Consider the following 26375-nt stretch of genomic DNA (forward strand, 5'->3'; position numbering starts at 1 on the left):
AGGACTCTTCACCACTTGAGGATGGAGTGGGAGGGTAGGAGCTGAAATAGCTCCTGCAGTAGTCCTGTACACACGAGCACGTGCACCGACCACAGGTCAAGCTTTTTAGGATTCAAACCCTTGCAACCAACCATGATGGAAAACCTGTACAGGTATGTATGGTCCTATGGTATGGTGCTGCACGTGGGAGCCCATACCCTCTGTATTGTTTTTGATGAATATTTGATTTAAAAAATAGATACAATTTATTATGGATCCAATAAGCTACATTGGTTTCATATTATCTCTCTCTCTCTCTTTGTCTGTCTGTGTGTGTGTCTGTGTGTGTGTGTCTGTGTGAGTGTGGGCGTGCAGGCTCCATACGCATGTCAGAGTGAGTCAGTGTGTGGAGGCAGTAGCAGTTATGTCTCACAGAGCGAGCTGACAGATAGAACAGGACAGCTAGTACTATATTATCCTGTTTTACACTAGGTATACAAGAGGACACTGATACTAGAAGAGTAACCCTAAGACAGTCAGCTAGTACAGTAGGACGCATTATACTAAAGAGGAATATACTGTTGATTCTACAGAACTGACTAGACAGGGCAAAAGACACCGTTGATTGTAGATGGATATGCAGCTTGTTTCAGTGATGTAAATACCAGATCATTATCATCCACCCCTCTCAGTCTACTGACTAAAGAGGAGAGAAGAGGAGAGCAAGACAGGAGAGTAGAAAGAGTATAAACGGGAAGGGAAAGAGGACTTCCCGCGCTCCTGGTTGAAGGTGTGTGTGCACCATGGCAGGGGCTCAGCCAGGGACACATGCTCTGAAGCTTAAACCCCCGACCGTCCCCGATACTCTGCAGAATGGCAGCCGCTTCATGAAATGGGACGATGTGAGTATCAGTGTGTGAGTGTGTTGTTAACACTCCTTTTAGGAATGATAAGTGCTAGACATTTAAGATGAAAATGTGCACACACTTGACGTTTGTGGTTGTGATTACACATGTAATGTGGTTGCAAATATGTTGTACCGTGTGTGTGTGTGTGTGTGTGTGTGTGTGTGTGTGTGTGTGTGTACATGTGTACATGTACGTGTGTGTACATGTGTGTACATGTGTGTACATGTGTGTGTAAGTGTGTGTACGTGCACGTGTTTGCAAGAATGTGTGTTGGTATGTTGAAGGTTTTAAGCACAGAGCAAGGATACAGAGAAATGTGCTGGCATGTTGCTATGGTAACTGCCATGGTTAAAATCCCTCCTTGGTTAGCCGAAATGTTCCACCACATAAAAGAGAGAGATAGATAGAGAGAGAGAGAGTGTGTGTGTGCATTGGTGCGTACGTGTGTGTGTCAGTATATATTTCTAAGTAAAGAGGTAATTTGGGACCGAAGTGATTCATGCTTATGCAACGCCTTAGTCAAACCCAACTCAGCTTCTAACATGTGCACGCACGCACGCACGCACGCACGCGCACACACACACACACACACACACACAATACAACATATTCACAACCACATTACATGCATAATAACAACCAACAATGTCAAGTGTGTGTGCTAATCTCTGTCTCCATGTGGTCAGGATCTCTCAACAGTGACTCCCATCACCCTGACTGTGGATCCACATGGATACTTCCTTCACTGGACTGACCAGAACAAGGTACACACACACACACACACACACACACACACACACACACACACAGGAGCTAAGTGGAGGAGACGCCATGCAGTCTCTCACTTTGGGACTCCCACTGTGTATTCTGCTTCCTGCTGGGGCTTAGTCCCCGTGTGTGTGTGTGTGTGTGTGTGTGTGTGTGTGTGTGTGTGTGTGTGTGTGTGTGTGTGTATGTTTTTGAGTGAGTGAGTGAGTGATGAATATTTTAACACCCCTCGCACTCCTTCTCTCATGTCTTTACTCCCTCCCTCATTATCTCTCTATCCTTTTTTCTCTCTGTCTTTCTCCCTTCTATCTCTCCTGCAGGAGACAGAGTTGTTAGACATCACCCATATAAAGGATGCCAGAACAGGGAAGAGCACCAAAACACCAAAGGTACTTAACCCCCAGGACCTCTGAATCTTAACCCAAGCATGTCAAACCAGGCTCCTGTTGGTTTTCATCACTGCCTTTGATTCATAGTCTGATTCCCTAGCCAATCAGCAATACTAATCAGTTACACTGATCAATGATGTACCATGTTGAAATAAAAACACATTTTGAGGACTGGAGCTGACACCCCTGGTCTAACCTGGGACCTTGATCCCTAACCTCTAAACTCTGACCCTCTGTCCTCTCTAGGAGGCGAAGCTGCGTGAGCTGCTTGATGTGGGGAACCTAGTTGGTCGTATAGAGAATCGTTTGTTGACCATAGTCACAGGACCGGACATGGTCAACATCACATACCTCAACTTCATGGCCCTGCAAGAGGAGGAGGCCACGGTATGCACACACACACACACACACACACAGACACACAGACACACAGACAGACACACAGACACACACACAGACACACACACAGACACAGACACACACACACACAGACACACACACAGACACACACACACACACACACACTGTTCCTCTCTTTGTCTCTGTTGTATAGGAGTGGGCTGAGGAGCTGTTCTCTCTGGCCTCCAACCTGTTGAGTCACAACATGAACAGAGAAACAAGTCTGGAGAAAGCGTGAGTCTATCAGGAAAATTCATTTTGGGGCTGATTAAATCTTTACGGCATTTAAAAAGGAAAGGCGGGTGCCAGACAGATCTGTGATAGCAATGGAGATCACTGGGAATGTTGGTGTGACAGAGGTGTGTTTATTCCTGTCTCCCTTTTTCCTAATCTTTCTCTAACAGGTATGTCAGACTGACCCTGCAGCCAAACTCAGAGGGGCGGATCCCAGTCAAGAAGTGAGTGAATCCCATTCGTTCCTCAATCATTTTAGGGGATCGTCCTGAGCAAGGTGTTGTGCAGAATCACTGATCTATATAAATGACATGGTATCCCAAATAACTACTCATTATGGGGTCAAGATTAGTGAATCTGTGCAGTGTTTTTCTCAGGGCCCATCCCTTCGAACACCAATTGTCACTCCCGTGTCTGCTGATTAACTCCCTGTGAATCCTTTGGGATGTGATTGGTTTATATTGTGCATGTCCTGCCCCTTTTATCCAGCATCGTCCGCATGTTCTCAGCGGACAAAAAGAGGGTGGAGACGGCTTTGGAACACTGCAACCTACCATTTGGACGGGTATAGATTATAACTATGGAATACTATATAATATAACAAACTATACAACATAAAAGCTGGTAGTGGTGGTATTTTAACTGGTAGTTATTTCCTCTCACACTCAAGCCAACTATTTAAATGACCACTTCTTGAAACCTGAATCATCTCAGTGGTATTTGTGTTCCTCTGCAGAGTGACTCTATTCCCCTTGAGGACTTCACCCCTGACCTTTACAGATCTTTCCTCTCCCACCTCTGTCCTCGGCCAGAACTAAGCTCAGTTTTCTCTCAGCAGTAAGTACTGATACTACCTCCTGGTACCCAGCTCTAAACCCTGACCCTTTCTGATCCTTCCTCTCCGATCCTCTGCTGTTCAGCCAGAACTCAGCTCAGTCTTCTCTCAGCACTATGTACAGTCACTAATTCCTGACTATTTCTCTCTCTCTTTCTATAGAGGTGCTAAGGGTGCTTACCTGTCGGTGGATCAGATGACAGAGTTCATTAATGAGAGGCAGAGAGATCCTCGTCTGAATGAGATTCTGTATCCTCCTCTCAGACCCTCTCAGACACAGACACTGATGGAGAAATATGAACTCAACCACAGCCTGCTCAAACAAGGTGTGTGTGAGTGTGTGTTTTGTGTGCATGCGTTGGTGCCTACGTGTAAGCTTGCGTGCATGCATGTATGCATACTTTTGTGTGTGAGATATGAGTGTCTTTGTGTATACACAGTGCATTCGGAAATTATTCAGACCCCTTTACTTTTTCAACATTTGTTACGTTAGTCTTACCGTTACAGTTTTTTCCCCTCATCAATCTCAACACAATACCCCATAATGACAAAGCAAAAATAGGATTTTATAAATTTTTGCAAGTGTAAAAAAACGAAAAATGGAAATATCACATGTACATAAGTATTCAGACCATTTACTCAGTACTTTGAAGCACCTTTGGCATCGATTACAACCTTGAGTCTTGGGTATGACGCTACAAGTTTGGCACACCTGCATTTGGGGAGTTTCGCCCATTCTTCTCTGCAAATCACCTCAAACTCAGTCAGCTTGGATGGGGAGCGCCTCTGCACAGCTATTTTCAGGTCTTTCCAGAGATGTTCGATCACGTTCAAGTCCAGGCTCTGGCTGGGCCACTCAAGGACATTCAGAGACCTGTCCTGAATCTACTACCGCGTTGTCTTGGCTGTGTGCTTAGGGTCATTGTCCTGTTGGAAGGTGAACCTTCACCCCAGTCTGAGGTCTTGAGCAGGTTTTCATCAAGAATCTCTCTGTCCCTCGATCCTGACTAGTCTTCCAGTCCCTGCCACTGAAAAACATCCCCACAGCATGATGCTGCCACCACCATGCTTCACCGTTGGGATGGTGCCAGGTTTCCTCCAGACGTGACACTTGGCATTCAGGCCAATGAGTTGAATCTTAGTTTCATCAGACAAGAGAATCTTGTTTCTCATGGTCTGAGAGTCCTTTAGGTGCCTTTTGGCAAACACCAAGCAGGCTGTCATGTGTTTTTTACTGAGGAGTGGCTTCCGTCTGGCCACTCCTACCATAAAGTCCTGACTGGTGGAGTGTTGCAGAGATTGTTGTCCTTCTGGAAGGTTCTCCCATCTCTACAGAGGAACTCTGGAGCTCTGTCAGAGTGACCATAGGGTTCTTGGTCACCTCCTTGACCAAGGCCCTTCTCCCCTGATTGCTCAGTTTGGCCAGGCGGCCAGCTCTAGGAAGAGTCTTGATTTTTCCAAACTTCTTCCATTGAGCAAACAGCTGAACCTGGCACTGTGGTTTTGGGGACCTTCAATGCGCGGAAATGTTTTGGTGCCCTTCCTAGATCTGTGCCTCAACACAAACCCATCTCGGAGCTCTACGGACAATTCCTTCGACCCCGTGGCTTGGTTTTTGCTCTGACATGCACTGTCAACTGTGGGACCATATATAGACAGGTGTGTGCCTTTCCAAATCATGTCCAATCAATTGAATTCACCACAGGTGGACTCCAATCAAGTTGTAGAAACATGTCAAGGATGATCAATGGAAACAGAATACACCTGAGTTCAATTTCAAGTCTCATAGCAAAGGGTCTGAATACTTATGTAAATAAGGTGTTTCAGTTTTTAATTTGTAATAAATTAGCAAGTTTCTAAAAACCTCTTTTCGCTTTGTCAAAATGGGGTATTGTGTGTAGATTGCTGATGTTTTTTATTTTATTTAATCCATTTTAGAATAAGGCTGTAAAGTAACAAAATGTGGAAAAAGTAAAGGGGTCTGAATACTTTGTGCCTGTGTGTTCTGTAGGCCTGATCACGTTGGAGGGGCTCAGCAAGTACCTAGTGTCTGATGAGAACGGAGTGATTCCTCCTGAGAAGCTGGACCAGTCCGAAGACATGACCTTCCCTCTGTCTCACTACTTCATCAACTCCTCACATAACACCTACCTCACAGGTACACACACAATAGTGATTTAGGGTCATGAAATATTGTGTGGTTGAGGGGTGGGTGTGTTGAATAAAGAGAACACAATACCTTACATCCATAATGTACTGTATCATACATTTATAATTCTTGTGCCATTTATATTTATAGGCTACTTTGAGGTTTTTCTCTCATTATTTTAGGTTATCTGGCATTCGTGTGTAAGCCTACGCTTTAGGGCCTAACTGTAGCCTATGCACGCCAAATAGCCTTTATGCCAATCACGAAATGCTGTTGGGAACGGGCAGAACAAGTTCATGTAGATCCACAGAGGAAAAAAAAATCTCGAGTGTAATTCAATAAAAGAAAAGCTGTGAAATGGAGAGTTAAAAATAAAGAGAAGAGAGGGCAAGAAAAGTCATGTTTGGGAAAGATTTGAAGTGATAAGAGGATGAAAGCAGTGCCGGGCTCTGTTATGTGTTATGATTGTGAGGCGCTGTACAAATAGAGAGTAACAGGACGGGAACAGACGTGGAGAAATGTTATTTGCTGGCTGCTACCAGCTCTCACAGTCAGAATGAGATGTTCACCCATGTTTCTCAAATGTTGAAGTTCTTCCAAACATCAAGTGTTTAAGGTTAAGTTTAGGCATTAACTCAGAATGTTTAAGGTAAGAGTTCAGGTATGGGATAGGCTTGGAACAAAAATGTCAAAAACAACTTTTTATTGCTGGATTCCAACTCGCAGCCTTTGGAATCAGAGACAGATGCTTACGCCCATCCGCCATTCCCGTCCACATCGCCCTAGCAAAACCAAAATCTACTTGAAGGTTACAGTGCTTACTGTTGCCCCTAGTGGCTGGTTTCCACGTCATCTCCCGACTTCCTCAGACATGGATGGATGTCAAATACTGACTTGTCTCACAGGTCACCTGGATGATTTATTTCAGCATCCTGAGAGAATGCGAAGTTAGATACTGTCTGTATATCTATTTTTAATCAGCATCTTAAAAGCTGATATGCATCCTGTAACGATGTATGCTGAGAGTTGGGAAGCAAGTACAGGGAGTGAATATTTAATAAATAAACGGTACATTATACACAACAAGAACAGCACATAGACATGAAACAGAAACAATAACGCCTGGGGAAGGAACCAAAGGGAGTGACATAAATAGGGCAGGTAATCAAGGAGGTAATGGAATCCAGGTGGGTGTCATTAAGTGCTGGTGGGCGTGACGATGGTGACAGGTGTGCATAATCAGCAGTCTGGTGACCTAGAGGCCAAAGAGGGAGTATACGTGACACATCCAAGCCAAACTGAAATCTTATCAGAAACATCTTGGGTCGTTTTCATAGCTTTCTATTTCCTTAAAACCGGTCAAACTGATGTCATTTAGACATTTTGCATAGAAAATCTTTCCTGGTTTTTGTTGTTGTCGATTTATTGAATTTTCTCCCAGGTCCCCAAATGTCTTTGCTCTGCAAAGAAGCAGAGATGACAGAGAACTTTACCGATGTCAACTAGAATGAAGCATTCATTCTATTGATTTAAGACATTATTCTGGTGAGCAAGGGTTTCTTTGGTCTTCTAGGGAAACATAATGACAGAAGAGAAGGTGCATGTATGCAATGATAGATAAGTTGATGAACAAATAGAAATTATAACTGGAAACATATCTTCAGTGCATTCAGAAAGTATTTTGTTATCTGACAGCCTTATTCTAAAATTGATTAAATTGTTTTTAATTTTTTTTAATCATCAATCTACAGTACACACAATACCCCATAATGACAAAGCAAAAACAATTTTTTAGATGTTTTTGCAAATTATAAAAAATACAAAATTGAAATATCAGATTTACAAAGGTATTCAGACCCTTTACTCAGTACTTTGTTGAAGCACCTTTGGCAGTGATTATAGCCTCAAGTCTTCTTGGGTATGACTCTACATACATGGCACACCTGGGGAGTTTCTCCTATTTTTCTCTGGAGATCCTTTCAAGCTTTGTCAGGTTGGAAGGGGACCATCGCTGCACATATTTTTCAGGTCTCTCCAGAGATGTTTGATCAGGTTCAAGTCCGGGCTCTGGCAGTGCCACTCAATGACATTCAGAAGCCACTCCTGCGTTGTCTTGGCTGTGTGTTTAGGGTCGTTGTCCTGTTAGAAGGTGAACCTTCGCCCCAGTCTGAGCTCTCTGGAGCAGGTTTTCATCAAGGATCTCTCTGTACTTTCCTCTGTTCATCTTTCATTCGATCCTGACTAGTCTCCCAGTCCCTGCTGCTGAACAACATCTACACAGCATGATGCTGCCACCACCATGCTTCACTGTAGGGATGGTATTGGCCAGGTGATGAGCGGTGCCTGGTTTCCTCCAGATGTGACGCTGGCATTCAGGCCAAAGAAGTTCAATGTTGGTTTCATCGGACCAGAGAATCTTGTTTCTCATGGTCTATGAGTCCTTTAGGTGCCTTTTGGCAAACTCCAAGTGGGCTGTCATGTGCTTTTACTGAGAAGTGGCTTCCGTCTGGCCACTCTACCTTAAAGTCCTGATTGGTGGAGTGCTGCAGAGATTGTTGTCCTTCTGGAAGGTTCTCCCATCTTGACAGAGGAACTCTGGAGCTCTGTCAGAGTGACCATAGGGCTCTTGGTCACCTCCCTGACCAAGGCCCTTCTCCACCGATTGCTCAGTTTGGCCAGGCGGCCAGCTCTAGGAAGAGTCTTGATTTTTCCAAACTTCTTCCATTGAGCAAACAGCTGAACCTGGCATCACTAACACACACACACACACACACACACACACACACACACACACACACACACACACACACACACCTATTATTTGTTGACTCACACAAATCTAATCTGTGTGTAGGCCTATATATATTTATAAATGTGTGTGTGTGTGTGTGTGTGTGTGTGTAGCGGGGCAGCTGGCAGGTAGTTCGTCAGTGGAGATGTACCGTCAAGTGATGTTGGCAGGCTGTCGGTGTGTGGAGTTAGACTGTTGGAAAGGACGGACCACAGAGGAGGAACCAGTCATCACACACGGATTCACCATGACCTCAGAGATCTGCTTTAAGGTACAGGCATGTCGCACGCCGCTCGCTCGCACGCACACACAAACACACACATGCTCTGAAATCTCCTGCATCAAGGCTAACTCCATTCGTCTGTGTCAAGGCCTTGTCTCTGCTTCGAAAACGGATCATTTTATTCTGATATAGTCTATATCGGACGTGGCAGGCCACTGCAGTAACTTGAATACTGTCATGTTTGTGGAACCATTCCTGAACAATCCTAGCTTTGTGTCATTGGGCATTATCCTGCTGAAAAAATATTTTCACAGATGGATACAGTGCTGCCATGAAGGGATGCACCTGATTGGCAATGTGTGGCTCAGTTAGTTGGGCATGGTGCTTGCAACACCAGGGTTGTGGGTTTGATACCCACGGGGGACCCGTGTGAAAAATAATAAAAATGTATGTACTCACTACTGTAAGTTGCTCTGGAGAAAAGCGTCTGCTAAATGATGTAAAAATGGGGCATTCAAACATTGCTCCACTTGTATTTAACCTTTATTTAACTAGGCAAGTCAGTTAAGAACAAATTCTTATTTTCAATGACGGCCTAGGAACAGTGGGTTAACTGCCTGTTCAGGGGCAGAACGACCTTGTCAGCTCGGGTGTTTGAACTAGCAACCTTATGGTTACTAGTCCAACACTCTAACCACTAGGCTACCCTGCCGCCTTGAAAACACACCCCACACCTTGACACCACCACAACCTGCCTTCAATGTTGAAACGGTGCGTGATAGATGCAGTAGTGTAAAAATACTTTAAAGTACTACTTAAGTAGTTTTTTGGGGTATCTGTACTTTACTATTTCTATTTTTGACAACTTTTACTTTTACTTCACTACATTCCTAAAGAAAATAATGTACTTTTTACTCCATACATTTTCCCTGACACCCAAAAGTACTCGTTACATTTTGAATGCTTAGCAGGTGTTGGGAGTGTGTATTGGAGGCGAAGTCAGGTGCAGGAGAGCAGAGTGTAGTGAACAGGCACACTTTTTATTCCGGTCAAAAATGACAGCACAAAATACATAAAATGTGCTCAAAACACGGAACATAGACAAAAAGTAATGTGCGTAACAATATCCACAATATCAAAATACACGTAACACAATCAATCCTACACAAAGACATGATGGGGAACAGAGGAATAAATACATATGAATTGATTGGGGAATGAAAAATAGGTGTGCAGGGAACAAGACAAAACAAATGGATACATGAAAAATGGAGCGGCAATGGCTAGAAAGTCGGTGACGTCGACCGCCGAACGCCGCCTGAACAAGGAGCCGACTTCGGCGGAAGTCATAATAGCAGGACAGGACAATTGTCAAATTCACACACTTATCAAGAGAACATCCCATGTCATCCCTACTACCTCTGATCTGACGGACTCACTAAACATATGCTTCATTTGTAAATGGGAAACTGTTGAGCGTGAAAAACCCAGCTGCGTTGCAATTCTTGACACACTCGAGCGTTGCAGTTCTTGACACACCTAATGTTTTGTACACTCAGTGTATATATGTGTAATAAAATAACCAACTATTATAACTTCTCCTTTTACTCTACAGGAGGTGATTGAGGCCATCGCTGAGTGTGCTTTCAAAACCTCTCCTTTTCCTGTCATCCTGTCCTTCGAAAACCATGTGGACTCGTGAGTGAACATATACTGTATATATATATATATTAATAGGCGAATATGTTAGAAAATATTTGGTGAATTGGTCTTTAATCCTGACCCCTGACCTTTAATCCTAACAGGCCAAAGCAACAAGCCAAGATGGCAGAATATTGTAGGTCGATTTTTGGAGATGCACTACTGATTGACCCACTGGAGAAATATCCTGTAAGTTATACCCCCCCACACACACACACACACACTTGCATGCATGTAAACTGATATGTGTGTGCGTTGCCTGTGCGTGTGTGTCTGTTTGTTTGTGTGTGTGTTAGCTGGAGTCTGGGGTACCCCTGCCAAGTCCTCAGGAGCTGATAGGTAAGATCCTCATTAAGAACAAGAAATCCCACAAGCCCTCGGCTGCCCATGGCAACAAGAGAATGGCAGAGCACCCAACCAACCAGAGCGTAGCAGCAGAACAAGCAACAGATGAACCCTTGTCTCCTAGCAACATTACAGAAGGTGAGGCTGTCTGCAAGTGTGCTCTAATGCATAAACATTATGATAATAATAATAATCATGTTCATCGTCTTCATCACTATCACAGCTGGTGAGGCTCTCTAGAAGCTTTTTATGAGAGATGACAACAAAAACACTTTTAGAGTATATGAAAATGTAAACATTATTTCAGGAGAAATAGAGGCTGACGACGATGACGATGACGATGATGATGATGACGATGACTGTAAGAAGACATCAGATGAGGTGAGTTCAGTAGCTTGTACTCTCCTACCATGGTTACTTGGTTACCCTTTAACACTGCTGATGTAGATTAGAGTGGAGTGTCAGGGTTAGGGTAACATGGCTGCCTGTTATGTGATGACTTTGTCTCCAGGGGACAGCAGAGGAGCGGGAGGCTGTAGCCACAGAGGAGATGTCCACTCTGGTCAACTACGTCCAGCCCACCAAGTTTAACTCCTTCGAGGCGTCCAAAAGTATGCTGGCTCACTGCATATACACTGAGTATACCAAACATTAGGAACACATTCACATGGAACACATGTTGGCCCATGTTGATTCCAATACTTCCCAATGTTGTGTCAAGTTGGCTGGATGTCCTTTGGGTGGTGGACCATTCTTGATACACACGGGAAACTGTCGAGTGTAAAAAACCCAGCATCGTTGCAGTTCTTGACACAAACCAGTGCGCCTGGCATCTACTATCATACCCTATTCAAATGCACTTAAATGTTTTGTCTTTCCCACTCACCCTCAATTGTCAAAAGGCTTAAAAATCCTTCTTTAACCTGTCTCCTCCACTCCATCTACACTGATTTGAAGTGGATTTAACAAGTGACATCAGTAAGGGATCATAGCTTTCACCTGGATTCAATTGGTCAGTCTATGTCATGGAAAGAGCAGGTGTTCTTAATGTTTTGTATACTCAGTGTAAACACACATATGAGCGCATAAACACACAAATGCATAATAAACCATTATGTTCTTTCCCCAGAGGTTAATCGTAGCTATCAAATGTCATCATTTGTGGAGACTAAAGCTCTGGAGCACCTCACGAAGTCGCCCGTGGAGTTTGTGGAGTATCCTTAAGATTCAGCTGCCCTCTAAATAACCCCAACAATAACCCGGAACCCTAACTCTTCTTCAGTATTAGTTTGTAGTGTGGTTGATTTACTTCCCGCCTAAGGGTTTGCTTTGCTCTCTATTGAAGCTAATTCCATTGAAGATTAGCAGCAGTTAAGTCTCATCAATGCAGTTGACTAATATACAGGCCCTACTCTGCACTCTTAGAAAAAGGGTTCCAAAAGGGTTCTGTGGCTGTTCGCATAGGAGGACCCCTTTTGGGTTCCATGTAGAACCCCTATGTGGAAAGGCTTCTACATGGGAACCAAAAAGGTCCTATCTGGAACCAAAATGGGTTATTCAAAGGGTTCTTCTAGGGGACAGTCAAAGAACCCTTGTTGGTTCTAAGATCAATCAATCAATCAAATGTATTTATAAAGCCCTTTTTACATCTGCCGATGTCACAAAGTGCTATACAGAACCCCACCCTAAAACCCCAAACAGCAAGCAATTCAGACGTAGAAGCACAGTGGCTAGGAAAAACTCTGGCCAGTCCTCTTCTGGCTGTGCCGGGTGGAGTGTTCTAGGAAGAGTGTTCTTACTATAATGTAATGTCATGTCTTTAACATGTCCTCTCAGATATAACAAGCAGCAGTTGAGTCGTATCTACCCTAAAGGCACTAGGGTGGACTCTTCCAACTACATGCCACAACTCTTCTGGAACGCTGGCTGCCAGCTGGTGGCGCTCAACTTCCAAACTATAGGTGAGGCCTGCCTACTTGACCTGTGACCCCTGACCTCTCTTAACCTCTGACCTCCCCATGACCTCTGTCTCTCTCTCTTTCTTTATCCCTCTCTCTCTCAGATCTGTCTATGCAGTTGAACTTGGGCATGTATGAGTACAATGGGAAGAGTGGCTACAGACTGAAACCAGAGTTCATGAGACGACCAGACAAACACTTTGACCCGTTCGCTGAGAGCACAGTGGACGGCATTGTGGCTAACACAGTCAAGGTCAAGGTAGAAGTTACAGAATACTCTAACCATAACCATAACCCAACCAACACACTGTCTGTCAAGGTTAACCAGTTACTGTAGTTTAGACTGAATTGTGGATATAAGATTAGCCCATTTAATCTGAGCGTCTCTCTCCTACAGATAATATCAGGCCAGTTTCTGAGCGACAAGAAGGTAGGTGTGTACGTAGAGCTCGACATGTTTGGTCTTCCTGTGGACACCAGGAGAAAAGCCCTGAAGACCAAAACATCCCAAAGCAACGCTATCAACCCTGTCTGGGACGAGGACCCAATCATCTTCAAGAAGGTGAGACAACAGTATGACCGACTGGGTTTGAACCCAGGTCCCCTAAATGCCATAAGACTGGACTGTGTTAGCCCTCTAAGCTAAAGCCTAGGCATTAGCTCAGAGAGCTAACTCAAATCTTCAGGATTCAGGCAAACTGTATAATCCTAGGTAGCATATAATATCGAAGTGTAACAGTTTAGCTGTGTAAAACTGTATTATTTTAACTGTATAACTGTGTATAATATTAAAGTATATCAATGTATGACTGTGTCTAATTGTGTTTTTGTAGGTAGTTCTCCCGACATTGGCCTCTCTGAGGATTGCTGCATTTGAGGAAGGAGGAAAGTTCATAGGTCACCGTATTATCCCTGTGCCAGCCATACGGCCCGGTAAATCAAATCAAATTTTATTTGTCACATACACATGGTTGGCAGATGTTAATGTGAGTGTAGCGAAATGCTTGTGCTTCTAGTTCTGACCATGCAGTAATATCGAACAAGTAATCTAACAATTTCACAACAACTAAATCAAATCAAATCAAATTTATTTATATAGCCCTTCGTACATCAGCTGATATCTCAAAGTGCTGTACAGAAACCCAACCTAAAACCTCAAACAGCAAGCAATGCTGGTGTAGAAGCACGGTGGCTAGGAAAAACTCCCATGAAAGGCCAAAACCTAGGAAGAAACCTAGAGAGGAACCAGGCTATGTGGGGTGGCCAGTCCTCTTCTGGCTGTGTCAGGTGGAGATTATAACAGAACATGGCCAAGATGTTAAAATGTTCATAAATGACCAGCATGGTCAAATAATAATAATCACAGGCAGAACAGTTGAAACTGGAGCAGCAGCATGGCCAGGTGGACTGGGGACAGCAAGGAGTCATCATGTCAGGTAGTCCTGAGGCATGGTCCTAGGGCTCAGGTCCTCAGAGAAAGAAAGAGAGAAAGAGAGAATTAGAGAGAGCATACTTAAATTCACACAGGACACCGGATAGGACAGGATAAATACTCCAGATATAACAAACTGACCCTAGCCCCCCGACACACTAAACTACTGCAGCATAAACACCTGAGGCTGAGACAGGAGGGGTCAGGAGACACTGTGGCCCCATCCGATGACACCCCCGGACAGGGCCAAACAGGAAGGATAGGAAGGAACTACCTTATACACACAAGTGTAAAGGAATGAATAAGAATATGTACATAAAAATATATGGATGAGCGATGGCCGAACAGCATAGGCAAGATGCAGTAGATGGTATAGAGTACAGTATATACATATGAGATGAGTAATTTAGGGTATGTAAACATTATATAAAGTGGCATTGTTTAAAGTGGCTAGTGACACATTTATTACATCCAATTGTCCATTATTAAAGTGGCTAGAGATGAGTCAGTGTGTTAGCAGCAGCCACTCAATGTTAGTGATGGCTGTTTAACAGTCTGATGGCCTTGAGATAGAAGTTGTTTTTTAGTCTCTCAGTCCCCGCTTTGATGCACCTGTACTGACCTCGCCTTCTGGATGATAGCGGGGTGAACAGGCAGTGGCTCAGGTGGCTGTTGTCCTTGATAATCTTTTTGGCCTTCCTGTGACATCGGGTGGTGTAGGTGTCCTGGAGGGCAGGTAGTTTGCCCCCGGTGATGCGTTGTGCAGACCTCACTACCCTCTGGAGAACCTTATGGTTGTGGACGGAGCAGTTGCCGTTCCAGGCGGTGATACAGCACGACAGGATGCTCTCGATTGTGCATCTGTAAAAGTTTGTGAGTGCTTTTGGTGACAAGCCAAATTTCTTCAGCCTCCTGAGGTTGAAGAGGCGCTGCTGCACCTTCTTCACCACGCTGTCTGTGTGGGTGGACTATTTCAGTTTGTTCGTGATGTGTACGCCGAGGAACTTAAAACTTTCCACCTTCTCTACTACTGTCCCATCGATGTGGATAGGGGGGTGCTCCCTCTGCTGTTTCCTAAAGTCCACGATCATATCCTTTGTTTTGTTGATATTGAGTGTGAGGTTATTTTCCTGACACCACTCTCCGAGGGCCCTCACCTCCTCCCTGTAGGCCGTCTCGTCGTTGTTGGTGTTGGAATCGGCTAAACTTTGAACATTGAGATATTAAATAAATGATAGAAACGAAGCCTTGAATAAAAAAGAATCTGTAGCGACCCAGAAGGCTTTGGAATGTGTTTGATGGAGGAGAGGAGAGTGATGTGTTGATATAGGGAAGACAGATAGATATCTGTGGATTAGGTGAAGGAGGGGTTGAGGTCAGGAGGTGAGGCGTGAGGTCAGTTCCCCTTAAGGGAGTAATCAGGGTTAGTATCTGGTTACCTTCTTTCACTTGGGCATAAACTATGGATGGAGAGAGGGAGTATCTTAAGTAGGATGTATATAACTGTGATGTCTGAAATGTTTGCTGTCTGATTACAGCTGTACAGAACCTTTGGGAATGATTCAACTTGGTTACAGCTGAGTTATTTACTCTGAAAAATAAGAACCCAACATTGGTAATCAAGCCTACCACTGTAGTGTCGTCTGCAAACTTGATGATTGAGTTGGAGGCGTGCATGGCCACGCAGTCATGGGTGAACAAGGGGTACAGGAGAGGGCTGAGAACGCACCCCTGTGGGGCCCCAGTGTTGAGTATCAGCGGGGTGGAGATGTTGTTTCCTACCCTCACCACCTGGGGGCGGCCCGTCAGGAAGTCCAGGACCCAGTTGCACAGGGCAGGGTCGAGACCCAGGGTCTTGAGCTTAATGATGAGTTTGGAGTGTACTATGATGTTAAATGCTGAGTTGTAGTCGATGAACAGCATTCTTACATAGGTATTCCTCTTGTCCAGATGGGTTAGGGCAGTGTGCAGTGTGATTGCGATTGCATCGTCTGTGGACCTATTGGGGCGGTAAGCAAATTGGAGTGGGTCTAGGGTGTCAGGTAGGGTGGAGGTGATATAGTCCTTGACTAGTCCCTCAAAGCACTTCATGATGACGGAAGTGAGTGCTACAGGGCGATAGTCGTTTAGCTCAGTTACCTTAGCTTTCTTGGGAACAGGAACAACATTATATTTACCTGTAAACAGCAAACACTGTTTCTGCAAATAGTTTTCTGTTTCTTTCTCTCTGTAGTCCTTATTGTCCTCTGTTTTCCTCTCCGGTCCTCAGGTTATTAACTATGTTCTGTCTGTCTTAGGTTATCGCTACATTGGCTTGAGGAATGAGAAGAACCAGTCTCTGATTCTGCCTGCTGTGTTTGTCTACATTGAAGTGAAGGATTATGTCCCAGACACCTTTGCAGGTAGGTCTGGTGTACGACAATGCCTATTAGACCTGGAGGTCTCTGTATAAGCTTAGTACCAGCTTAGTCATCAGTGGTAAGGAACACGTGCATGTGTGGCAGGAATATCTGGCCTCAGAGAAGTAGTCTTTTTCTTCAGCTTGCCCACATTGCATCAAGGCTAATCCCTAATGTGTGTGTGTGTGTGTGTTTGCGTGTGTAGATGTGATCGAGGCGCTGTCTAACCCCATCCGATATGTGAATCTCCTGGAGCAGCGGTCCCAGCAGCTGGCTGCTCTCACCCTAGAGGAAGGGGAGGAGGAGACCAGCAAAGAGGTTTGTGGTCAAACTAGGGTTTTGTGGTCAAAAGAGGGTTATGGACAGTAAAAACGGGCTCTCCTTGATACACATGCATTTAGAAATACTGTTACATTGCTGTTGTTGCTGGTGTTGATTGTAATGTTAAATGTTGTTGATGCTTTTGTGTTATAAAGGTTGAGGCTAATGCTGATCAGCCAGGGCCCGCTGAGCCAAAAGCAAACCTACGAACTGCTCCTCTGGAGAACGGTCTCAGCCCCAGCCCTACCGTCACACCCAGGACTCCTACTAACACACCTCAGCCTGCAGCCACAGGTAACCCTGGACTTCTGACTCCTGACCAACCAACTTCTATCTGCCAAAGTCACACCCAAGACTGCTACAATGTCACCGCAGATATATTGACATTAATTAATTTTCCCATTTAACTGGTGTGCCGCCAACCAATAATAGTGTTTTTGTTGTCTTTTCAGAACCAGCCAAACCAGCGTTGAAGACTGAAGACATGGTGCAGAGCGTTCTGATAGGTCAGAGGGATCAGGGGGCGGGATTGTGTGTGGTCAGTATAAGACAGTGTGGCTGTGGTGTGTAGTCTATGTGCTCGACTGTGTGGTCTCTGCCGGTTCAGATATGGAGGCGGCCACACTAGAGGAGCTCAGGCAACAGAAGCTGATCATGCGGGAGCAGAAAAGACACTACAGGGAGATGAAGGATGTGGTGAAGAGACACCAGAAGAAGACTTTGGAGATGGTGAAGGAACATACCACCAAATACAACCAGGCTAAGAACCAACACACACGCAGACACAACGCTCTACTGAAGACTAAGCAACATGGTAAGACAAGGTAGGTAGGGTGGAGGGGGGTTGGGGGAGTAAGGTAGAGTGTTGCATTGTGTGTGTGTATGTGTGCGTTGTCCCTAACCCTGACTCATGTCCCTCTTGTGTGTGTGTGTGTGTGTGTGTGTGTGTGTGTGTGTGTGTGTGTGTGTGTGTGTGTGTGTGTGTGTGTGTGTGTGTGTGTGTGTGTGTGTGTGTGTGTGTGTGTGTGTGTGTGTGTGTGTGTGTGTGTGTGTGTGTGTGTGTGTGTGTGTGTGTGTGTGTGTGTGTGTGTGTGTGTGTGTGTGTGTGTGCGCGTGCATGTGTGTGTTGTAGAAGTTTGACGCCTGGAGGGGAGGCTGAACTGAAGCAGTTTGATGAGGAGGGAGAGGACCAACTGGGGGAGCTGAGAGAACAACAACAGCAACAGCTACTGGAGCTGAGGCAGGAACAATACTACAGCGAGAAATACCTCAAAAGAGAACATATCAAACAGGTAACACACACACACACATTAATACATTATATAACTGTACATTCTAATACTCACCACTATTGCAGCTGATGGAGAAACTGACTACGGTGACTGAGGAAAGCCAGAACAACCAGATGAAGAAATTAAAAGACATCTGTGACAAGTGAGTTTGACATGACTGTGAGACGTCTGTTTAACAGAGACGTAAAGTGAGTGTATTATAAAGATATAATTGTAAACAATTCTACAAAATATCTCATTTGTGATGCTCCACCGTTGTAGAGAAAAGAAAGACCTGAAAAAGAAAATGGAAAAGAGGAGAACAGAGAAAATCAAAGAAGCAATGACGAAAGAGAAGCACTTGGCTGAAGAGTAAGAGGGAACTCTCTCTCTCTCTCTCTGTGTGTGTGTGTGTGTGTGTGTGTGTGTGTGTGTGTGTGTGTGACAGAGAGATAGAAAGACAGCCTATGTGTATGATTGAATTTCTTCTTCTGTTGTCAGGGAGAAGTTGGAGATCAACAAATCATATGTGAATGAAGTGGTACAGAACATCAAGAGGGTGAGGATGAAAGGGTTTGGGGACAGACATCACTCAAAACTCTTGTTGGTGAATCATCTGTGTGACGTCAAGTACTGTTATTTTCCTGAGAAGTGATAGCGATTCCAGGATCGAGTGGTCCAATCACTGAAGGTAACCTCTCTGTTCTCTGCTCTAGCTGGAGGACGCCCAGTCAAAACGTCAAGAGAGACTGGTGGAGCAGCACAAAGGCATCCAGCAGCAGATTCTGGATGAAAAACCAAAGGTGACAGCCCAACTAACCCATGACCTCTAACCTTTAACCCCGTAGCCCATATTTATTTATGTATTTATTTAACCTTTATTTAACCAGGTAGGCCAGTTGAGAACAAGTTCTCATTTACAACTGCGACCTGGCCAAGATAAAGCAAAGCAGTGTGACAAAAACAACACAGAGTTACACATGGGATAAACAATCGGACAGTCAATAACACAATGGAAAAGTCTGTATACAGTGTGTGCAAATTAAGTAAGGAGGTAAGGCAATAAATAGGTCAATAGTGGCGAAGTAATTACAAATTAGCAATTTACACTGGAGTGATAGATGTGCAGATGAGGATATGCAAGTAAAAATACTGGTGTGCAAAATAGCAGAAAAAAACCCAAATATGGTGATGAGGTAGGTAGTTGGCTGGTTGGATGGGCTATTTACAGATGGGCAGTGTACAGCTGCAGTGATTGGGAAGCTGCTCTGACAGCTGATGCTTAGAGTTAGTGAGGGAGATAAAAGTCTCCAACTTCAGTGATTTTTGCAATTTGTTCCAGTCATTGGCAGCAGAGAACTGAAAGGAAAGGCGGCCAAAAGAGGTGTTGGCTTTGGGGGTGACCAGTGAAATATACCTGCTGGAACGTGTGCTACGGGTGGATGTTGATATGGTGACCAGTGAGCTGAGATAAGGCGGAGCTTTACCTAGCGAAGATTTATAGATGACCTGGAGCCAGTGGGTTTGGCGACGAATATGTAGCGAGGACCAGCCAACGAGAGCATACAGATCACAGTGGTGGGTAGTATATGGGGCTTTGGTGACAAAACGGATGACACTGTGATAGACTGCATCCAATTTGCTGAGTAGAGTGTTGGAGGCTATTTTGTAAATGACATCGCCAAAGTCAAGGATCGGTAGGATGGTCAGTTTTACAAGGGTATGTTCGGCAGCATGAGTGAAGGAGGCTTTGTTGTGAAATAGGAAGCTGAGTCTAGATTTAACTTTGGATTGGAGATGCTTAATGTGAGTCTGGAAGGAGAGTTTACAGTCTAGCCAGATACCTAGGTATTTATAGTTGTCCACATATTCTAAGTCGGAACCGTCCAGAGTAGTGATGCAAGTCGGGTGGGCAGGTGCGGGCAGTGATCGGTTGAAGAGCACGCATTTAATTTTACTAGCATTTAAGAGCAGTTGGAGGCCACGGAAGGAGTGTTGTATGGCGTTGAAGCTCGTGTCCAAAGAAGGGCCAGATGTATACAGAATGGTGTCGTCTGCATAGGGGTGGATCAAAGAATCACCCGCAGCAAGAGCGACATCATTGATATATACAGAGAAAAGAGTCGGCCCAAGAATTGAACCCTATGGCACCCCCATAGGGACTGCCAGAGGTCCGGACAACAGGCCCTCCGATTTGACACACTGAACTCTATCTGAGAAGTAGTTAGTGAACCAGGCGAGGAAGTCATTAGAGAAACCAAGGCTGTTGAGTCTGCCGATAAGAATGCGGTGATTGACAGAGTCGAAAGCCTTGGCCAGGTCAATGAAGACGGCTGCACAGTACTGTCTTTTATCGATGGTGGTTATGATATCGTTTAGGAACTTGAGCATGGCTGAGGTGCACCCGTGACCAGCTCGGAAACCAGATTGCATAGCGGAGAAGTTACGGTGGGATTCTAAATGGTCAGTGATCTGTTTGTTCACTTGGCTTTCGAAGACTTTAGAAAGGCAGGGCAAGAGCAGGATGGATATAGGTCTGTAACAGTTTGGGTCTAGAGTGTCTCCCCCTTTGAAGAAGGGGATGACCACGGCCGCTTTCCAAACTTTAGGAATCTCAGATGATACGAGTAATAGGGGTTGCAACAATTGCGGCGGATAATTTTAGGAAGAGAGGGTCCAGATTGTCTAGCCCAGCTGATTTGTAGGGATCCAGATTTTGCAGCTCTTTCAGAACATCAGCTGTCTGGATTTGGGTGAAGGAGAAGCGGGGGGGGGGGGGGGGCTTGGGCCAGTTGCTGCGGGGGGTGCAGAGCTGTTGGTCGGGGTTGGGGTAGCCAGATGGAAAGCGTGGCCATCCGTAGAGAAATGCTTATTGAAATTCTCAATTATTGTGGATTTATCAGTGGTGACAACGTTTTCTAGTCTCAGTGCAGTGGGCAGCTGGGTAGGAGATGCTCTTATTCTCCATGGACTTTACTGTGTCCCAAATCTTTTTGGAATTAATTCTGCAGGATGCAAATTTCTGTTTGAAAAAGCTAGCCTTTTCTTTCCTAAATGACTGTGTGTATTGGTTCCTGACTTCCCTGAACAGTTGCATATTGCAGGGACTATTCGAAGCTAGTGCAGTCCGCCACAGGGTGTTTTTGTGCTGGTCAAGGGCAGTCAGTCTGGAGTGAACCAAGGGCTGTATCTGTACTTAGTTCTACATTTTTTGAAAGGGGCATGCTTATTTAAGATGGTCAGGAAAGCACTTTTAAAGAACAACCAGGCATCCTCTACTGACGGGATGAGGTCAATATCCTTCCAGGATACCCGGGCCAGGTTGATTAGAAAGGCCTGCTCATTGAAGTGTTTCAGAGAGTGTTTGACAGTGATGAGGGGTGGTTGTTTGACCGCGGACCGATAACGGATGCAGGCAATGAGGCAGTGATCGCTGAGATCCTGGTTGAAAACAGCAGAGGTGTATTTAGAGGGAAAGTTGGTCAGGATGATATCTATTAGGGTGCCCATGTTTACAGATTTGAGGTTGTACCTGATAGGTTTCTTGATAAATTTGTGTGAGATTGAGGGTATCTAGCTTAGATTGTAGGACGGCCGGGGTGCTAAGCATATCCCAATTTAGGTCACCTAGCAGGACGATCTCTGACGATAGATGTGGGGCAATCAATTCACATATGGTGTCCAGGGCACAGCTAGGAGCTGAGGGGGTTCTATAACAGGCGACAACAGTGAGGGACTTATTTCAGGAGAGATGGATCTTTAAAAGTAGAAGCTCAAACTGTTTGGGCATAGACCTGGATAGTATGACAGAACTCTGCAGGCTATCTCTACAGTAGATTGCAATTCCGCCACCTTTAGCAGTTCTGTCTTGATGGAAAATATTGTAATTGGGGATGGAAATTTCAGAGTTTTTAGTGGCCTTCCTAAGCCAGGATTCAGACATGGCTAGCACATCAGGGTTGGCGGAGTGTGCTAAAGCAGTGAATAAAGCAAATTTAGGGAGGAGGCTTCTGATGTTAACATGCATGAACCCAAGGCTTTTACGGTTGCAGAAGTCAACAAATGAGAGCGCCTGGGGACACACAGGGCATGGGTTAACCTCTACATCACCAGAGGAACAGAGGAGGAGTAGGATGAGGGTACGGCTAAAGGCTATAAGAACTGGTTGTCTAATGCGTTGGGAACAGAGAATAAAAGGAGCAGATTTCTGGGCGTGGCAGGATAGATTCAGGGCATAGTGTACAGACAAGGGTAAGGTAGGGCACGAGTACAGTGGGGGTAAACCTAGGCATTGAGTGTCGATGAGAGAGGTTACATCTCTGGAGGCGCCAGTTAAGCTGGGTGCGGTCTCCGCATGTGTGGGGGGTTGGACAAAGGAGCTATCTAAGGCATGTTGAGCAGGACTAGGGGCTCCACAGTAAAATAAAACAATGAGAGCTGCCCTAAACAACAGTATACAAAGCATATTGACATTAGAGAAAGGCATAAGCAATCACAGGTGTTGATTGGTAGAGCTAAGACAACAATGGGTGAGACAACAACGGGTAAACAGCTAGGACAACAACAACGGGTATATAGCGATGAATGGGCAGAGAGGGTCAGTTAGCTACACACAGGGCCTGAGTTTGAGGCTGGGGCAGACAGATAAACAAAATTAAGTACCGTGTTAATGGACAGTCCAGCAGGCATTGGCTGTGTAGCCGAGTGATCATAGTGTCCAATGAGCAGCACAAGATGAAACAGGGAACCGTTCGGTTGATTACCACATTGAGCAAGTGGGAGACAAGGCGTTCAGGGAGCTAGCAGGCCGGGGCTAGCAGATGGATCATCACCAAACATCCACGACGCAGAGGCCGGTTGAGAGCACAGCAGACCTGCAGACCAGTAGTGATGGATCGGCGGGGCTCCGTGTCGACAAAGAGTCCAGACCAATTGGCAAGAGAAGTGTTGTAGTTGGTGTACTTTGTTTACTAGCCGGGTGATGGGCCTAGCTCAGGGCTAAATGGTGCATGCTTCTGGACAAGGGCCTTAGCCACAATAGCTCCTCGGTAGCCACTAGCTAGCTGCGAAGATCCATTGTAATGGTTCAGAGCTTGCGGCAGGAATCCGGTGATGAAGTGGAAAAAAGCAGTAACGATATGCTCAGGGTTGGTTTCGTGCTGTGCAGACTGGCAGGTATTATCCGGGCTATCCAGACTAAAGCTGCAGGAGTCCGAGTTAAATGTAAAGATCGCTAGCAGAGGCTAACAATGACTAAATAGCTAATAGCTAATTAGCTGACTAACTAATGATGGAGGTTCCAGTTATAACGTCTATAAAAAAAATAGCTGATCCGTACCACATTGGGTTGCAGGAATGTATATTTATTTTGAAAATTGAAAAAATAGATTGAAATGTATACAAAAACCCCCGCAAAAGACAATATTTACATGAGACGAAAATAAACACGTCTTACTGCTGCGCCACCTTGAATTACCATAAACCGCAAACGCCTAACTCTAACCCCTGACCTCTGACCCCAGCTGCAGGGTGCGGTGGAGGCGGAGTACCAGGAGAAGTTCCGCCTGTTGCCGGGGGAGATCCAGGACTTCTTGCAGAACAGAAAAGGAGGGGTAAAAGGTCATGTCGTGCCCCGCCCCTCCACCCCTCATGACACGCTCTCTGAGGAGGAACTAGATGAGGACCGAAGGGAGTGAGAGAGAATGGGGAAAAAGTCCATCCTTTTCATACTCCTACTCTGTAACCAGGAAAACAATGAGTGGTTGCATGGTCGAGGAGAGTGTCAATTCGTTAGTAGGCGAACGGAGAAGTATGCTCACCTCCTCAATTACCTACTTTGGCAGAGGATGCACAAGAGTATCCTCCTGACGGCTAGCGCAAAAGTGTTTAAAAATGTGCCACACCCCCTTTGAATCAGCTGTTGTTTTCTCAAAGGAGAAAAGCATGAACATATTGTATCTATAAAATGTGTTGCACAACAAGCTACATTTGTTTTTATCACATTTATTTTGGGATTCCACCCCTGTAAATATAATTTGCCTGATAATGCGAAAGTGGAGAAGGAGAGTCTCATTTCATACAAGTGGATTTGTTTCCACATTTCCTCTCCTCGCCTCTGCACCTCGATTACCTTTGATCTTTTTCAAAAGCAGGCAAGCAGTGGATGGAGGAGAGGACATGAGGAGTTGAGCAAAACCAATTGAGGTTCTGCCAGAGAGAGAGAGAGCTTTTCTTCTTAATGAATGCTGGTTTAGTGATGCACTCTACAGGTAGTCGGGACAATGTGTATTGTCATGTTATCTGCGGTATATTAACCATAACGTTTTGATAGTTGAGATTTGATATACAATATACTAACACTGCTACATTGTGCTCTCCTGCCTTAGAGGACTCATAAGTAGGCCTAGTGGCCGAGCAGAGTGTGTTGCATGAAGCCAAGCAAAGCACGTTATTATTCTACTGACCACATCTTGACCTCAGACACGGTCCTGTTGTTCTGACCGCATGTGATTCTTATCTGGTCATGGGGTTGTGGTAGTCAGTGGACAAGGGAGAGGCTCTTTGCTGAATTTCTATTTGCACTGAAATGTAGACTATTTGCTTCTCTTTGCAACACTCCTGGCTGTCTGTGCTTTTCTCTTGAAAGACGTTGCTGCTGAAAAGGTTTGTTTAATTGTTTTCTACTTGATATTAATGCTTTTAGAGAGTTTTATATACAGAAATTTTGCTAATGACATTAAAAATAATGAGCTGTTGATTGTTGTGGTTCCTTACAGTTTCAGGGATGCATGACTTTATGCAGTATTTTTATTGAATGTTTCAAATGTACTATTATATGGTTATTAACAAGGATGTACTGGTTCAATCATAATTAATGACTTAGTTTAATTTTAGTTTATGTTAAATTATATTTAATACAATTATATCCCAAACCATTTCCACCCCTAACTCATGTCTTACTCCTGATGTAGTGTAAAATAACCAAATAAAATGTCAGATCCAACAAATATTGAAGAAGCGGTTTCACAGGGGACCAACAATGTGTTGCAACAGGCTGAGTATGTTTTTGTTTGGTTATTTATTTGTATTTGTTTTACTTTTATGACATTATCTTGAATACTGTTAATGTTAGGGGACTGTGTGCCTGGGTTAAGGTGAGGGCATTTGTCCTGTGTATGTGCTTTGCCCAGAATTTGGGAAATCCCTTATTTTAAATATTGCACTTTAAGCATGATAAAATACGTTTGACTATTTTTCTGGGGTTGGATGTATATTTTGATAAAACAACTACAGGCCTAGTATACCGTAGTAGTTACAAAAAATGAAGTTGTATTAAGTTTGGATCAATAAAATTACATGAATCCCTATGAAAACCTACATTTCTCAACATGTTATGGAATTACAAACTGGGTTTAAGTCTCTTTTTGAATACAGGTTTCAGGTAATTATATTAATATTTCTGATGTATATAATTGTATTGGGTGTATTTGTATATAGTTGCATTTGTTTGATTGTGGTACTATATTCAATAATGATAAGATAAGTAAAATATGTTGGGTGTTACTAGTAAGTATGTTACTAGTAAGAATTATTTGTTGATATGTTTAACTTTAAAAGTTCTCACTTGTATAGAGCCTTAGCTCTCAGTAAAGATTTGCCCCTTGTTTTTGTGATTACTTTGAACAACATTTATGACTAAAATATTTATTCTGAAATGAGATGTGTGTATTTTCTTTTGTTAAAAGCATAATCTAAATTCACACAATCTAACTTGTACCCACAAATGCAAAAATGTTATATTGAAAACACTGACATAAGTTTATTTTAACAGCCATACAAAAGCATATAAAATCGACAGCTCTTCCGGGTGGATAGACGCTTGACAAATCAGTCAATATTGGCAATAACAGTGTTGTGCCACCGTATGGTGCCACCACTGAGTTTTTGGACAGGCACATCCACTAACTGCAAACTCAGAGTAATTTGAAAAAAGAAGAAGATTTTTTTTTTATGATTCCTTGGTAAACCACAGCCTTGGACATTTTGAACAATAAAATACATTAAAATAAAATAAAAAGCTCAATGTCATTACATTCTGTATAACTCGTCATAGTTGTATTGCATTTAATGTTGACCATTTTTCACAGTGGGATTTTTTTCTTCTGTGAATTTACAATTTCCTCCCATATGTACTGAGGTCCGCAGTGATTACAGTCTGTGCAGTTTTTAAGAAACGCACGTGAGCTTTGATTACATGTTGCGTTGTTGTTGTT

At 44.2% G+C, this 26375-nt stretch overlaps 1 protein-coding gene across 1 annotated transcript; it reads left to right on the plus strand.

The window, feature by feature from the left end:
• Window positions 1–25817, plus strand: LOC110497805 (1-phosphatidylinositol 4,5-bisphosphate phosphodiesterase beta-1). The gene is made up of 32 exons (XM_021574181.3): window positions 1–881; window positions 1574–1651; window positions 1976–2044; window positions 2291–2431; window positions 2598–2677; window positions 2848–2901; window positions 3167–3242; window positions 3414–3514; window positions 3675–3838; window positions 5524–5670; window positions 8566–8723; window positions 10291–10373; window positions 10481–10565; window positions 10673–10859; window positions 11029–11102; window positions 11233–11332; window positions 11851–11935; window positions 12558–12682; window positions 12784–12938; window positions 13077–13241; window positions 13513–13612; window positions 16409–16513; window positions 16716–16828; window positions 16987–17125; window positions 17284–17337; window positions 17439–17655; window positions 17964–18123; window positions 18189–18265; window positions 18385–18474; window positions 18604–18661; window positions 18819–18905; window positions 23625–25817. Exons 1-32 carry the CDS (start codon window positions 783–785, stop codon window positions 23796–23798), a joined length of 3600 nt encoding a protein of 1199 aa, XP_021429856.3. The 5' UTR covers window positions 1–782; the 3' UTR covers window positions 23799–25817.
• Window positions 25818–26375: the final 558 nt, after the last annotated feature.

Source organism: Oncorhynchus mykiss, chromosome 19, assembly GCF_057628025.1.
Source record: "Oncorhynchus mykiss isolate SJ-2025 chromosome 19, ASM5762802v1, whole genome shotgun sequence".
Classification (NCBI taxonomy): Eukaryota; Metazoa; Chordata; class Actinopteri; order Salmoniformes; family Salmonidae; genus Oncorhynchus; species Oncorhynchus mykiss.